The 13,184-nt window shown below is 38.4% G+C and overlaps 1 protein-coding gene across 2 annotated transcripts in view; it reads right to left on the reverse strand.

Moving 5' to 3' along the window:
• The window catches only part of CTNNA3 (catenin alpha 3), a 1,753,506-nt gene that overhangs the window by 1,684,035 nt on the left and 56,287 nt on the right, over nt 1-13,184 (reverse strand). For both annotated transcript variants that reach the window (XM_043596448.1, XM_043596447.1), the window contains exon 3: nt 134-326. In XM_043596448.1, coding sequence (XP_043452383.1) covers nt 134-326 — 193 coding nt within the window. The remainder of the gene's footprint in view (nt 1-133; nt 327-13,184) is intronic.

The following is a 13,184-nucleotide window of genomic DNA, read 5'->3' on the forward strand; positions in this document are numbered from 1 at the left end:
CAGCCAGCTCCTCAGAGCTCTACAGATAGACTAATAAACTCAAGTCAACAAAACAAAATGCTCACAAATCTAATTCCGTAACTAACACCCTAAGGATATACAGTTTGCTCCTGACCAGGACTAGAGTACTCACTTTCTTTGCGTACTTCCTCAAGTACAGTAGTAAGCTCTTCCTTTAAAACTGTGGCTTCCTGGGCAATCTTCTCTCCCTTGTCTAATAAATTCCAAGTCGCTTCCTCCACAGAAGCTAGAAGGACTCTGGCTCTTTTTGAACGTCCTTTTTTCCTGTTAGAAGGATTCTGGGGACAATTTACAAGTGTAGTAACCTAAAATTGGAAAAACACAAGCCACTCATTAGACAAACTGTGAAAACACAGTCCTGGGACATCACAGCCCAAAACAAAAGGAAGTATTTCATAGTAACACGATTTATTCCCAGTACTATTGGTACACCCTCATAAGTCAAGTCAATGAACCAAGACCAACATTATCAGCCACTATGGAATTTTCAGCTAAAGATAAAAAGGAACGAAGGAAGGAGGTAGGAAGGGAGAGAGAAAGGGCAGGAAGAAGGAAGAGCCACAGAGATTGAAACTTACCAAGTTTTACTATGGAAACAATGCAATATATATATTATATATATGTGTGTAAATATTCATATATAATAATTATTTATATCACTTTGTAGCCAGCAATCTGTATTAAGAAAGAGGCAAAATAATCATAATTAAGTCAGTAAAGCATTAGTCTATTTAGGCTGAGAATAGACATTATTAATGTTGAGAGGGCACAGAACCACTCTGAAATATAAAACACTGGTTATCTCAGGGGGACGAAATTCAAATAATTACATATTGGCCCTTTGTAACCTCTCTTACCTGTCCCATACAGTCTCCCCTAATTCAGTAGGCCTCTCAAACAGGTCTTACCCAAAGTCACCTATCAAGAGGCCTTTCTTGACTACCCCATCCCCACCCTCTCTCACTCTATCCCTTCATCCCACTTTATATTTCCTCAAAACACTTACAGGGCCTGACTTTTTTTGTTTATATGTTAATTTCATGCTTCTAATACTAAAAAGTAAATTCCATGAAAACAAAAAATGTGTCTTTTCTCCAGCACCCAGAACAATACACAAAGTAAGTGCTCAATAAATATTTGTTATATAAATGGCTTAAAGAATGGGGTCATTGAAAAGAAGGGCTTTTTTTAAAAAAAAGTTTAATTAAATTCAAGTTAGTTAACATACAGTGTAGTATTGGTTTTAGGAGTAGAATTTAGTGATTCATCACTTACATATAACATCCAGTGCTCATCCCAACAAGTGCCCTCCTTAATGCCCATCGCCCATTTGCCCCTTCCCCCCAACCACCTCCCTTCCAGTAACCCTCAGTGTGTTCTCTGTATTTAAGAAGCTCTTATGTTTTGCCTCTCTCTCCACCTCTGTTTTTATCTTATTTTATTTTTCCTTCCCTTCCCCTATGTTCATCTGTTTTGTTTCTAAATTTTACAGTGAGTGAAATCATATATTTGTCTTTCTCTGACTTATTTCACTTGGCATAATACACTCTAGTCCCACTCACGTTGTTGCAAATGGCAAGATTTCATTCTTTTTGGTCACCAAGTAATATTCCATTCTATACATATATATATACCACATCTTCTTTATGCATTCATTAGTCGATGGATATTTAGGCTCTTTCCATAATATGGCTATTGGTGATAACGCTGCTATAAACATTGCCGTGCATGTGTCCCTTTGAATCAGCATTTTTGTATCCTTTTGGATAAATACCTAACAGTGCAATTGCTGGGTTGTAGGGTAGTTCTATTTTTAATTTTTTGAGGAACCTCCATACTATTTTCCAGAGTGGCTATACCAATTTGCATTCCCACCAACAATGCAAAAGTGTTCCCCTTCCTCCGCATCCTCGCCAACATCTGTTGTTTCCTGAGTTGTTAATTTTAGCCATTCTGACAGGTGTGAGGTGGTGTCTCATTGTGGTTAGAGATAGAAATTAAGCAACTGTATTTGGAAGCAAAACCTCATACAAAATTACATTGTAAAAAATACCCATTTCTTAATTAAGCCTTGGATACCAATAATAAATTTATTTAACATTTTTATAAGCAAAGCTGGAAGATCCCCATTGTAGATGAAGGAAAAAAACACGTCTTTTCAGTATTTAAAATAGAAGACCTGGGGGTATCTGGGTGGCTCAGTCGGTTAAGCATAGGACTTCAGCTCAGGTCATGATCTCATGGCACAGGGGTTTGAGCCCCACGTTGGGCTCTGTGCTGACAGCTCAGAGTCTGAAGCCTGCTTAAGATTCTGTCTCCCTCTCTCTCTGCCCCTCCCCCACTCGTGCTCTGTCTCTCTTGCTCTCAAAAATAAATAAACATTAAAAAAATTTTAAATAAGTAAAATAAATTAGAAGACCTGAAATTCCTATGGAAAACTAGAATCCTGCATATCATCAAACAGTCAAGGCTTAAAACAATCATGCACCACATCTTTGAGAACAGACTATACATAACCTTCCTGTTCTGCAGCCCCTAAAGGTTTGGCTTGTTTATTGCTTATGGAGCATGACATATCTGCTTATTTATTATGTCTGGACACAGTTTTTTAGCTAGGAACTGAGAAAGAACTTACAAGCTATGGGGGAAATACGTAGATGAAAATAATTTTTGTCTGCCCTTTCAATTCTCCTCCATCCAATAGACCTATTGCTATATTCTAATTTGCTTTATTCTCATGTCTACAACCCAGAGTGCAGTGCCTTTGTTTCCTCTCTTGGAAAATGAGATCATGTTACCTATAAGACTGTGTGAAGGTTAAATACGTAAAATGTCTTGTAAAATGCATAACATGACTCAAATATTGGTTGATATTTAATGTACATTTTCTAGTCCATTCCCCACATGGATATAGAAAATCTGTTATGGGATCCTAGTCAGAGGTGTTCTCTTGGGGCTACCCTCATCTTGCTCTAAGGGGGTCCCGTGTGCTAAATGTGATGAAGTCAGTTAACAAAGCACCTCCTATATGCTTTGCAAGCAGCCAAATAGGGCCACATGTCTTTATCATGCATAGATGATAAAGATGATAATATGCCTGAATTATTACATGGATTTTCACATACTCCAAAACACAAATATCTCACTACTGTCAGCCTAATTTATACATCAAGAATTAAAAGATATTTGTCTAGATTAAGACAAATTATAGCACCTAGTTTAAATCTTTGTGTAAAATGAAGAATGAGTATCATTGTCTAAACGTTCCTTCAGAATGTATTTTAAGTGCCACAATTCACAACGCTTCCCACTGAACATTCCTCTATTATTGTTCAGATCCTCCCTGCGCCAAATGTTTTCCATAGAATAGCCTGAGCTTTGAAATTAAAATGAGCATTCCAGAAATGCTTTGTTCCTTATAATAAATGCCAAAGAACTGTGAAAAGAACATTGTATAAGAACATTGTGCTTCCATCAAAATAAATGCAATTGCAACCTGCAAGCTATCCACATTTACCAATAATTTATACCTATGTCTTCTTCTGAAATACCCCAATATAGTTATTTAACACTGATTAAATTAAAGTCAAGTGACACTTTCAATGATTCACTTTATTTCAGAGAGTAAAGATGGTTTGGTAATCCTGGGGGGGGGGGGGAGGGTGGATAAAGAAAATGAAATCTTTTTTTTTTTTTAAACTAACTTATCTTACAGGATCTAACCAACTTCCTCCAGTAACTGTGACTCAGGATGACAGATGACTCTCACTAAAAGTTGCGAGTGCATTTGTTATTTGAAAAAGTCTCCCATCTCTTGAAGGAGTATCAGTAAAAATTAGTTTTCAGGTTATTCTATAAAATAATTCCTGTTTCCCCATTTTCTTTTTCAGTCAAAATCAGTTACATTTTTATAGGCAACACAAAAACTTTAGTTGGAACTTACAGCAAAGATGATTGTAATGTAAATCCTAGCTTATGTCTTATTAACCTTTCTTTTTGTCACTAGTGTACAACTCTCCCCATTCTTCCTTTCTGTGACCTTAGGTGGTCCCTCTCAAACAAAAAAGCTTTGGCTCTCCAAGCTCTCTGAGAGCTTGGGTTCACTTGCTTTTCTTCAGTATGTAAATCTGAGCTAGGTTACAGACACACCTTCATACATACATGTGGGAATTAGCTCACCAGGTATATATTTAATGTTTTGTAATACCTATATACTAAAATTTATAGTACCAAAAAAAGGGTTTTCTAATCTTTCCTAATTCTGGTATGTTTCTCTGGGTGCTCCAAAGATACTGAAAATTACATTGAGATGCTTAGTGAACCAAGCCATCAACTGTCATTATATAGAGAGCAACACTAGTGCATAATAGGAGCATTGCAGAATATGGTGAGGTTTCATTTACTTTGATGTGTTGCATTAGTGCAACAATGGCTTTAGTACTTCAGATACTAGCTTTGTAGAAAATCTTCTCTAAATGCCCACTTGCTTTAATACATTTATATTCTATAACCATGTTCTTTCCTAATCTATTTTTTTAATTCTACTATCATTGTAGTATAAAAAGGCCATGTTAACAGCCATCTCTTTTCTTGTTTGTTAGCTAAAAACTTTGAATTTTAACCTTCTTCCAATAGCTTCAAGGGCTACTTTTCTTCCTTGAGTTAATTTTAATGTGTGAAATAAAATAGAAGACACTTAAACCATGTTAATTAGCTAAAAATTTCAAACAGAGTTCTGAAAGAAAGTAAAGGTTAAAAATATAAAATTGTTGTATACAACTGTCTATAGTAAAACCAGTTATCTTTTAAAGAAAAAGATATCGTCTACTCTTGGGAAGGAGAGGATCCCTTCTTCAAGTTACCGGTAATTTCAACTGTTCTTTATTTCTTACCAAAAACAACCTTCACCATGTTAACAAAAGCACTGTGGAGGACTGAAGTATTAGAAATCCAGCAAATGTTTACCACTCAACTGGCATTTAACATTACCCCTAAACCAACTACAATCTTCTTTTAGATCATCTCAGCCAATAAACACTTATTGAGCACATATTATGTTCAAAACAATACCCCAGACATTTAGAAAATAAAGATGAGTAAGCTCCAGTATGGTGATAAGAGATACACAACTAGATGCAATATAACAGGCAGAATGTAACTGTGTAGGCTTACAAACAAAAAAAGAGAGTGCTGAAGAGATTGCAAACATTCACAAGGATTAAATAGGGCTTCCAAGAAGAGCCTTTAAGAACAGACAGTTTTCTACCAGGACAGATGGCGGGTAAGAAAGCCAAGTAAAGGGAACCAGGTACAAAGGTACTGTGGAGTAAAAACAAGTCCTCCTCCATCTGTATTTCTTACCTCAGTGACTAGTACTTCTAAACTGAGACAGAAATCCAGAGGCCATCTGGGATATTCCCTCCCTCTTACATCCTCTCTAGGTACTTTAAACTGTCTCTTTAAAAGCTTTAGTTTCTGGCACATCCTCTTCAACCCAGGACCACTGCTTCTCATAGCTGCTCTCTGGATTACTGCCCTACCCTACATTCCCTCCAAGCTATCCTCTGTGAAACAGAAACATGGCCTCAATTTCTACTCTATCTTCTGCTATCCTGTCTTCTACTCTATCATTACAAGAAGTATATCCATCAATTCTGGCCCTCATCACATCTCCATACCCATCCCACACTTCCATAGTGCCATCTCTCTGCAACGCAAATCTGAAATACTTGTACCAGCTTAAAACTCTCCAATGGTTCCTGACTGCCCATAAGAGTCCAAAGCATGGTTTGGATAAAGTCTAAAGCATGGCTTATGAGGTAATTTATGATCTCATTTCTGACTAAATGTTCACTCTCATTTTCTACTTGTGGAGTTTGCCACAAACTACTTATTAGGCCCAGAAAAAGAAATGTTTGGCATCCTCAACCTGGAATATCACCCTCCCCACACAGCCCCTTGTATGTACCTCTCACACAACTCATTACAGCATTTTGTAATTAGCTGTTATTACCATCTCCCTAGCTTTACCATGAACTCGATGAGGGCAGGGACCATGTTTGATTCATCCTGAAAACCCAGAGCTAGCACACTGAAAATAATAAGTGATGATTTACTTGATGAAAAGATGAATGAAACTCTAGATTTTAGAGAAGAGCCATAATGTTGAGTGATTTCTTCAGTTATAAAGACAGCTGGTAGCTAAGCCAAAATTAAATTTTAATTATCAGTGATACAACTTAGTTTTCATCAAAAGGAATTCCTTAATGAAGGATATTCTGTCATTTCCCATGTCTACTATCATAGGAAGGCAAGTCTCCATTCCTATAGTTTATCTGAAGTCTGATCAGTTCAGAGTGATCTAGAATCAAGTACATATTTATATTAAGTCTTGTCTTTTTGTAGCCAAAAAGAAAAAAAAAGACAGCTTACATCATTCATTTTCAAACTATAAGTAAAAAAAGCAGGCACACTATTTTTATTACTGATTTTCACTTTTTAACCCTTATATTAGTTTGCCATGTCTGCCTATAGACCTTCTCTAGAGTGGGTGACTTAAACAACAAAAACTTATTTTCTCACAGTTCTGGAGACTGGAAGTCCAATATCAAAGTGTCAACAGGGTCAGTTTCTTCTAAGGCCTCTCTCATTGGCTTGCAAATAACTACATTCTCACTGTGACATGGTTTTTCTCTGTGTGCATGCACCCCTGGTATCTCTCTCTCTGCACATCCTAATCTCCTATAATCAGGACACCAGTCATACTGGATTAGGGCCCACCCTAAAGACCTCATTTTAACTTAAATACCACTTTAAAGGCCCTATCTCCAAATACAGTCACAATCTGTGGTGCTAAAGACTAGGACTTCACCATTTGAATTTGAGAGGGATACAATTCAGCCTATAACAATCCTCACCACTAATGACACAGAAAGTATAAAACAACCATCATCTTTTAAAATATAATTTAGAGTTCTATTTGCTTGTTAGATTAACAACACTGCTAGCCAAGCTATTACTTGGAGCTATTGAGGGATGATAACAAAACACATGTAGATAGATCCCTCTCCAATTCTACCAGCCTTCTGGGCCATGCAGATGGCATAACAAAGCAAAGAGATTTACATGTCAAATACAAACAGCTGTAGCTAAATGTTCTAATCCAGAAAGTACACTTATTCCTGGAAAAAATATGAACTTAAACACAACCAGGAAAAGACCACACGCTGACACTAATATCAAATGTTAGTTTCTTCCAGTTTTTACTTAGCTACTTGGCACCCAAAAACAAACAAAAACAAAAAACAAAAAACAAAAAATCAAATCTAGACCCCACATTTCATTTATTCAAAAAATATTGGTGCACCTGCACTTCACCGAAGGACATGTCAGTGACCCTCCTCCTACTGAGAAGAGACAGAGAATAAACAAATATATACATAACTGTGTAACATAATACTGAGTATTGATATGTGCTATGAAAAAAGTAAAGAGGGGAAGAGAATAGATATGTGATGAGGAAGGGCTGGTTAGATGTGGTATCTTAGGAGGTCTCTCTGATCAGGTAAGAAGGACTCCAAGGAAGTAGGGGAGTAAGACGTTTGAATACTTGGAGGAAAATATTCCAAACAGAGGAAACACCAAGTACAAAGGTTCCAAAACAGAAGCTTGATTAGTTTGTTCCAAGAGCAGCAGGAAGGCCAGAGTACCTACAGTAGAGTGAGGTGAGAACATAAGAGATGAAGTCAGGCTGGCATTGAGGCACCAAGTTGTACAGGCCTTATAGATAACCATCAACACTAGAAATTCTATTCTTGTGATCAGGAGCTACTGAAGGTTTTAGAACAGGAAAGGAACAAGATCTGACCTAAAATTTAAAAGGACCCATTCTGGCTACTCAAGAGAATAGACTGGGGATTAGACAGGGATCAAGGAAGAGGGGTGAGAAATGGAAGACAGAAAAAGTTAGGAGACTGTTGCAGTAGCCCAAGAAACCACACTGGCTTGTTCCAGGGAACATTGGTGGAGTTGTTGAGAAGTGGAAGAATTCTGGTAATTCTGGTGAGTCAACAAGGTTTGCTGATAGATTGAATGTGGGTTATTAAAGAAACAAGAATGACTCTATGGTATATGGCCTAATCAGTTGGGTATATGGAGGTAATATTTACTTAAGGAGACATAAGAAGGAAGAAGATCAAGAGTTGAACTTTAGGCATGTTAAGATTGCCTATTAGAGTTTCTAAGTTAGAGACTAGTATACAATTCAGGAGTTGACAAAGATAAGAGCTGGAAGTATGTTTCTTATAGCTTACATTCTCATTGTAATTATTCATATATCAATGGTTTACTGGTCTTACTAAAATTTCAAAGATGTTTGAGAACAGTATTTTTTTGAAATCATGAGACTGGATGATATTTCCCAAAAACAAAGTAGAGCTGAGAAGTTACATGACTGAGCTCTAGGCACCCCAACCTTTATAGGTAGTATCTTTAGGCAACCCAACCATTAACCTATTAATCATAGGATATGTAGCTTTTGCCATTTTGAATGTGACTATTATTTAGAAAAGATACTAGTCGAGGCACCTGGGTGGCTCAGTCAGTTAGGCCTCTAACTCTTGATTTTGGTTCAAGTCATGATCTCATGTTGTGAGATAAAGCCCCGGGTCAGGCTCTACAAGTATGGAGCCTGCTTGGAATTCTCCTCTCACTCTCCCTCTACCCTTCTCCCCTGCTTTTTCTTTCTCTCTCTCTTTCTCTCTCTCTCTCTCTCTCTCTCTCTCTCTCTCTCTAATTAATTAATTAATTAAAAGATACTTGTTTTACACAGAGCAATAATTCAGACACAAATTTAGGCTTTGGTAAAATGTAATCTTAATCATTCTCCAAATAAATGTTTCCAAAAATGTGGTGAAAAACCATCAAAATACTGAATTGAGCGAACTAAGGGGAAATTATATTCATGTTGTTATTTATAGATAAAGCAAGCATTAATCTTTCTGATGAATCAATAACCAGTAGTTTATAGTGAAGTAGTGATTCAAAGAGGTGCTAAGCAAAAAAAAAAAAAAGGACAATTATTTTCCATCAATAACCACTAACTGCTTGAAGGAAATAAAATAAGTGAACAATCCAATCAAGACCAACCTGGCCCTAAAATAAAGAATGTGTTTTCTTTACATGTAGCAGTTAAGTTGTGTTCACATGGTCCACACAGTCCATCATTCCACCTCTAGGAGTGATTGATGATGGGGTATGGTTATGACCCCTAATTCTGTGTCTCAGCTTTGTTTAATAAACATTTATAACCCTATCAACAACAAAGTTAAATAAATTATGCCATATGTTTTGCCAACACATTCTTATAAAACTTTACTACATTTTACTCCCACTATCTGTTGTCAGATTCTTCCTTCCCCATCTTCCCTAGACCATGAGACTTACTGCTTTTCTCTTCAAACACAAAACTTCTTATTGAAAATATCCAGGGGAAATATACCTGCTAATCATGTCTGAATAAGAGACAACAAACAATAGGAAAGACCATAGTGATTTGATTTGTAGAGCTCGATGGTCAAAATTCTAAAGCAATGCAAATGTGGTTTGACTAGAGACCATAAGTGATTTAAATGTTGATGTTCATTTTAAAATTGATTATGCACAGCAAAGGAAGCCATCAACAAAATAAAAGACAACCTACTAAATGGAAGAAAATATTTGCAAATCATATATCTAATAAGGGGTTAATATCCAAAATAAATAAAGAACTCCTACAACTCAACAGCAAAAAAACAACTCAATTAAAAATGGGCAGAGGACCTAAACATATACTTTCCCAAAAAAAGACATACAGATAACCAACAGCTACATGAAAAGGTGTTCAATGTCACTAATTATCAGAGTAATGCAAATCAAAACCACAATGAGGTATCACCTCACACATGTTAGAATCATCATTATCAAAAAGATAGGAAATAGTAAGCTTTGGTGAGGACGTGACAAAAGGGAATTTCTGTGCAATGTTGGTGGAAATATGAATGATGCAGCCACTAGGGAAAACAATATGGAGGTTCCTCAAAAAATTAAAAACACAACTATATGACTCAGCAATTCAGCTTCTGGGTATTTGTTAGAAGAAAATGAAAACACTAACTCAGAAAAATACATGCATCCCATGTTCACTGCAGCAGTACTTACAACAGCCAAGATATGGAAACAACCTAAGTGCCCAATGACCAATGAATGGATAAAGAAAATGTGGTATACATATACAGTGGAATATTATTCAGCCATAAAAAATAAAATGTTGACATTTGTAACAATATGGATGGAACCAGAGGGCAATATTGTAAGAGAAATAAGTCAGACAAAGACAAATACCACATGATCTCACATGTGGAAACTAAAAACTAAACAAAAACAAAAAAACAAAAACAGTTCACAGATACAGAGAACACACTGGTGGTTGTCAGAGGCAGGGAAGCAGAAGGTTAGGTGAAATGGGTAAAAGGGGTCAAAAGGTACAAACTTTCAGTTATAAAATAAATAAGCGCTACAGAGATACAACGTACAGCATGTTGACTATAGTTAATAATACTGTACTGCGTATTTGAAAGTTGCTGAGGGGTGCCCGGGTGGCTCAGTTGATTAAGTGTCCAACTTTATCTCAGGTCATGCTCTCAAGGCTGCTGAGTTTAAGCTCCCTGTTGGGCTCTATGCTGACAGCTCAGAGTCTGGAACCTGCTTCAGATTCTTTGTCTCCCTCTCTCTCTCTGCCCCTCCCCCACTCATGCTCTGTCTCTCTGTCTCTCAATAACTAATAAACGTTTAAAAATAAAAGAAAGAAGGTTGCTGAGAGAGTAGATCTTACAAGTCCTCATCACAGAGGAGAAGAGGCCAAGATGGTGGAGCAGCATGGAAGGTTTTTTTTGCCTCTCTCTTCCCTGAAATGCAGCTAGATCAACACCAAACCATCTTGCACACCTAGAAAACTGATCTGAGGATTAACAGAACAATCTACACAACTTGAACCACAGAACTCAGCAGGTATGTGGTGCAGAGAGGTGAACTGAGGGAGAGAGAACCTGCATAGGGTAGGAAGCTGTTTCTGCTTGCAGAGAGGATGGAGACAGGGGGAAAAATACAGGAAAAGCACTCCCCCTGAAAGCAGCTGGAGAGAAAGAGAAAGATTGGAAACACCCATAAGGGACTCAACAAGAAAGGGAGAAAGGAGAAAGGACAGGGTTTAAATACCATTAAGACTCAATAAACAGGGGAGCGCAGAGTCTGCAACTCCACAGTTCAATACCTGGTGGAGCTCTGGTGGGAAGGGCAAATACCCAGGAGCAGACAGCAAGGTCTGAAGGCTTCTCAGGCCACACAGGGAGGGAGTTCCCTGTTAAGAGGACATTTTTGGTAGAGGCTGTGAGGCCTCCCCACAGGCAAAGTTCCCAGCGAACCCTGGAGAACAGCTATGTTTGCTACTGTTGGACCAAGGACGTTAGGGGTAAAGCCTGTAACAGATGTGTGTTGTGATTTACCATAATCCCTGAAATGCTGCTGCTACACGAGCCCAAGAACTTTTTCTGGGGCAGACTAGCACCCAGCCACAGTCTCTGGGCATCTGCAGCAGCAGAATTGCACAAACGTTCCTGGGGGCAGTCCAGCACCCAGTCATTGCTCCAGGAGACCCTCCCTTAGAAGGTTGGAATGGGTCAAAGCCACAGGATCCTCAGAAGTGAGGAGTTTGGAAACATAGCTCCATCTGAGATAAAACTCGAGAGTTAGGTGCTGCCTGGCAGGCTGAGGGCTTTGTCAGGGACAGTGTAGAAGCAGGAAGTAGATGGAAGTCGAAGAAAAAGGAGGGGTGCGTGATTGCTAGTTGGCAAGAGCACACAGTTCTGAGCACAGAGACTGGGTAGCTGGTCACCAACACATAAAAAAATGCTAAACATCACTCATCATCAGAGAAATACAAATCAAAACCACCATGAGATACCACCTCACACCTGTCAGAATGGCTAACATTAACAACTCAGGCAACACCAGACGTTGGCGAAGATGTGGAGAAAGAGGATGGATCTCTTTTGCATTATTGGTGGGAATGCAAACTGGTGCATCCACTCTGGAAAACAGTATGTAGATTCCTCAAAAAATTAAAAATAGAACTACCCTCCAACCCAGCAATTGCACTACTAGGTATTCATCTAAGGGATACAGGTGTGCTGTTTCAAAGGGGCACATGCATCCCAATGTTTATAGTAGTGCTATCAACAATAGCCAAAATATGGAAGAGCCCAAATGTCCATCAACGAATGGATGGATAAAGAAGATGTGGTGTGTGTGTGTGTGTGTGTGTGTGTGTACACACACACACAATGGAGTATTACTCGGCAATAAAAAAAGAATGAGGGGTGCCTGGGTGGCTCAGTTGGTTGAGCGTCCAACTTCAGCTCAAGTCATAATCTCACAGTCCGTGATTTCGAGCCCCATGTCGGGCTCTGTGCTGTCAGTTCAGAGCCTGAAGCCTGCTTCAGATTCCGTGTCTCCCTCTCTCTCTGCCCCTCCCCCACTCACGCTCTGTCTCTATCAAAAAATGAATAAACGTTTAAAAAAAGTTAAAAAAAAAGAATGAAATTTTGCCAATTGCAACTACATGGATGGAACTAGGGGGTATTTTATGCTAAGCGAAATTAGTCAGAGAAGAACAAGTATCATATGACTTCACACACATGAGTAATTTAAGCTACAAACAGATGAACATAAGGGAAGGGAAGCAAAAATAATATAAAAACAGGGAAGGGGACAAAACATAAGAGACTTTAAATATAGAGAACAGGGGCGCCTGGGTGGCGCAGTCGGTTAGGTGTCCGACTTCAGCCAGGTCACGATCTCGCGGTCTGTGAGTTCGAGCCCCACGTCAGGCTCTGGGCTGATGGCTCAGAGCCTGGAGCCTGTTTCTGATTCTGTGTCTCCCTCTCTCTCTGCCCCTCCCCCGTTCATGCTCTGTGTCTCTCTGTCCCAAAAATAAATAAACGTTGAAAATAAATAAATAAATAAATAAATAAATAAAGAAAGAGAACAAACAGAGGGTTCCTGGAGGCATTGTGGGTAGGGGGGATGGGCTAAATGGCTAAGGGGCATTAAGGAAGACACGTGCTGGA

Source organism: Prionailurus bengalensis, chromosome D2 (assembly GCF_016509475.1).
Source record: "Prionailurus bengalensis isolate Pbe53 chromosome D2, Fcat_Pben_1.1_paternal_pri, whole genome shotgun sequence".
NCBI lineage: Eukaryota > Metazoa > Chordata > Mammalia > Carnivora > Felidae > Prionailurus > Prionailurus bengalensis.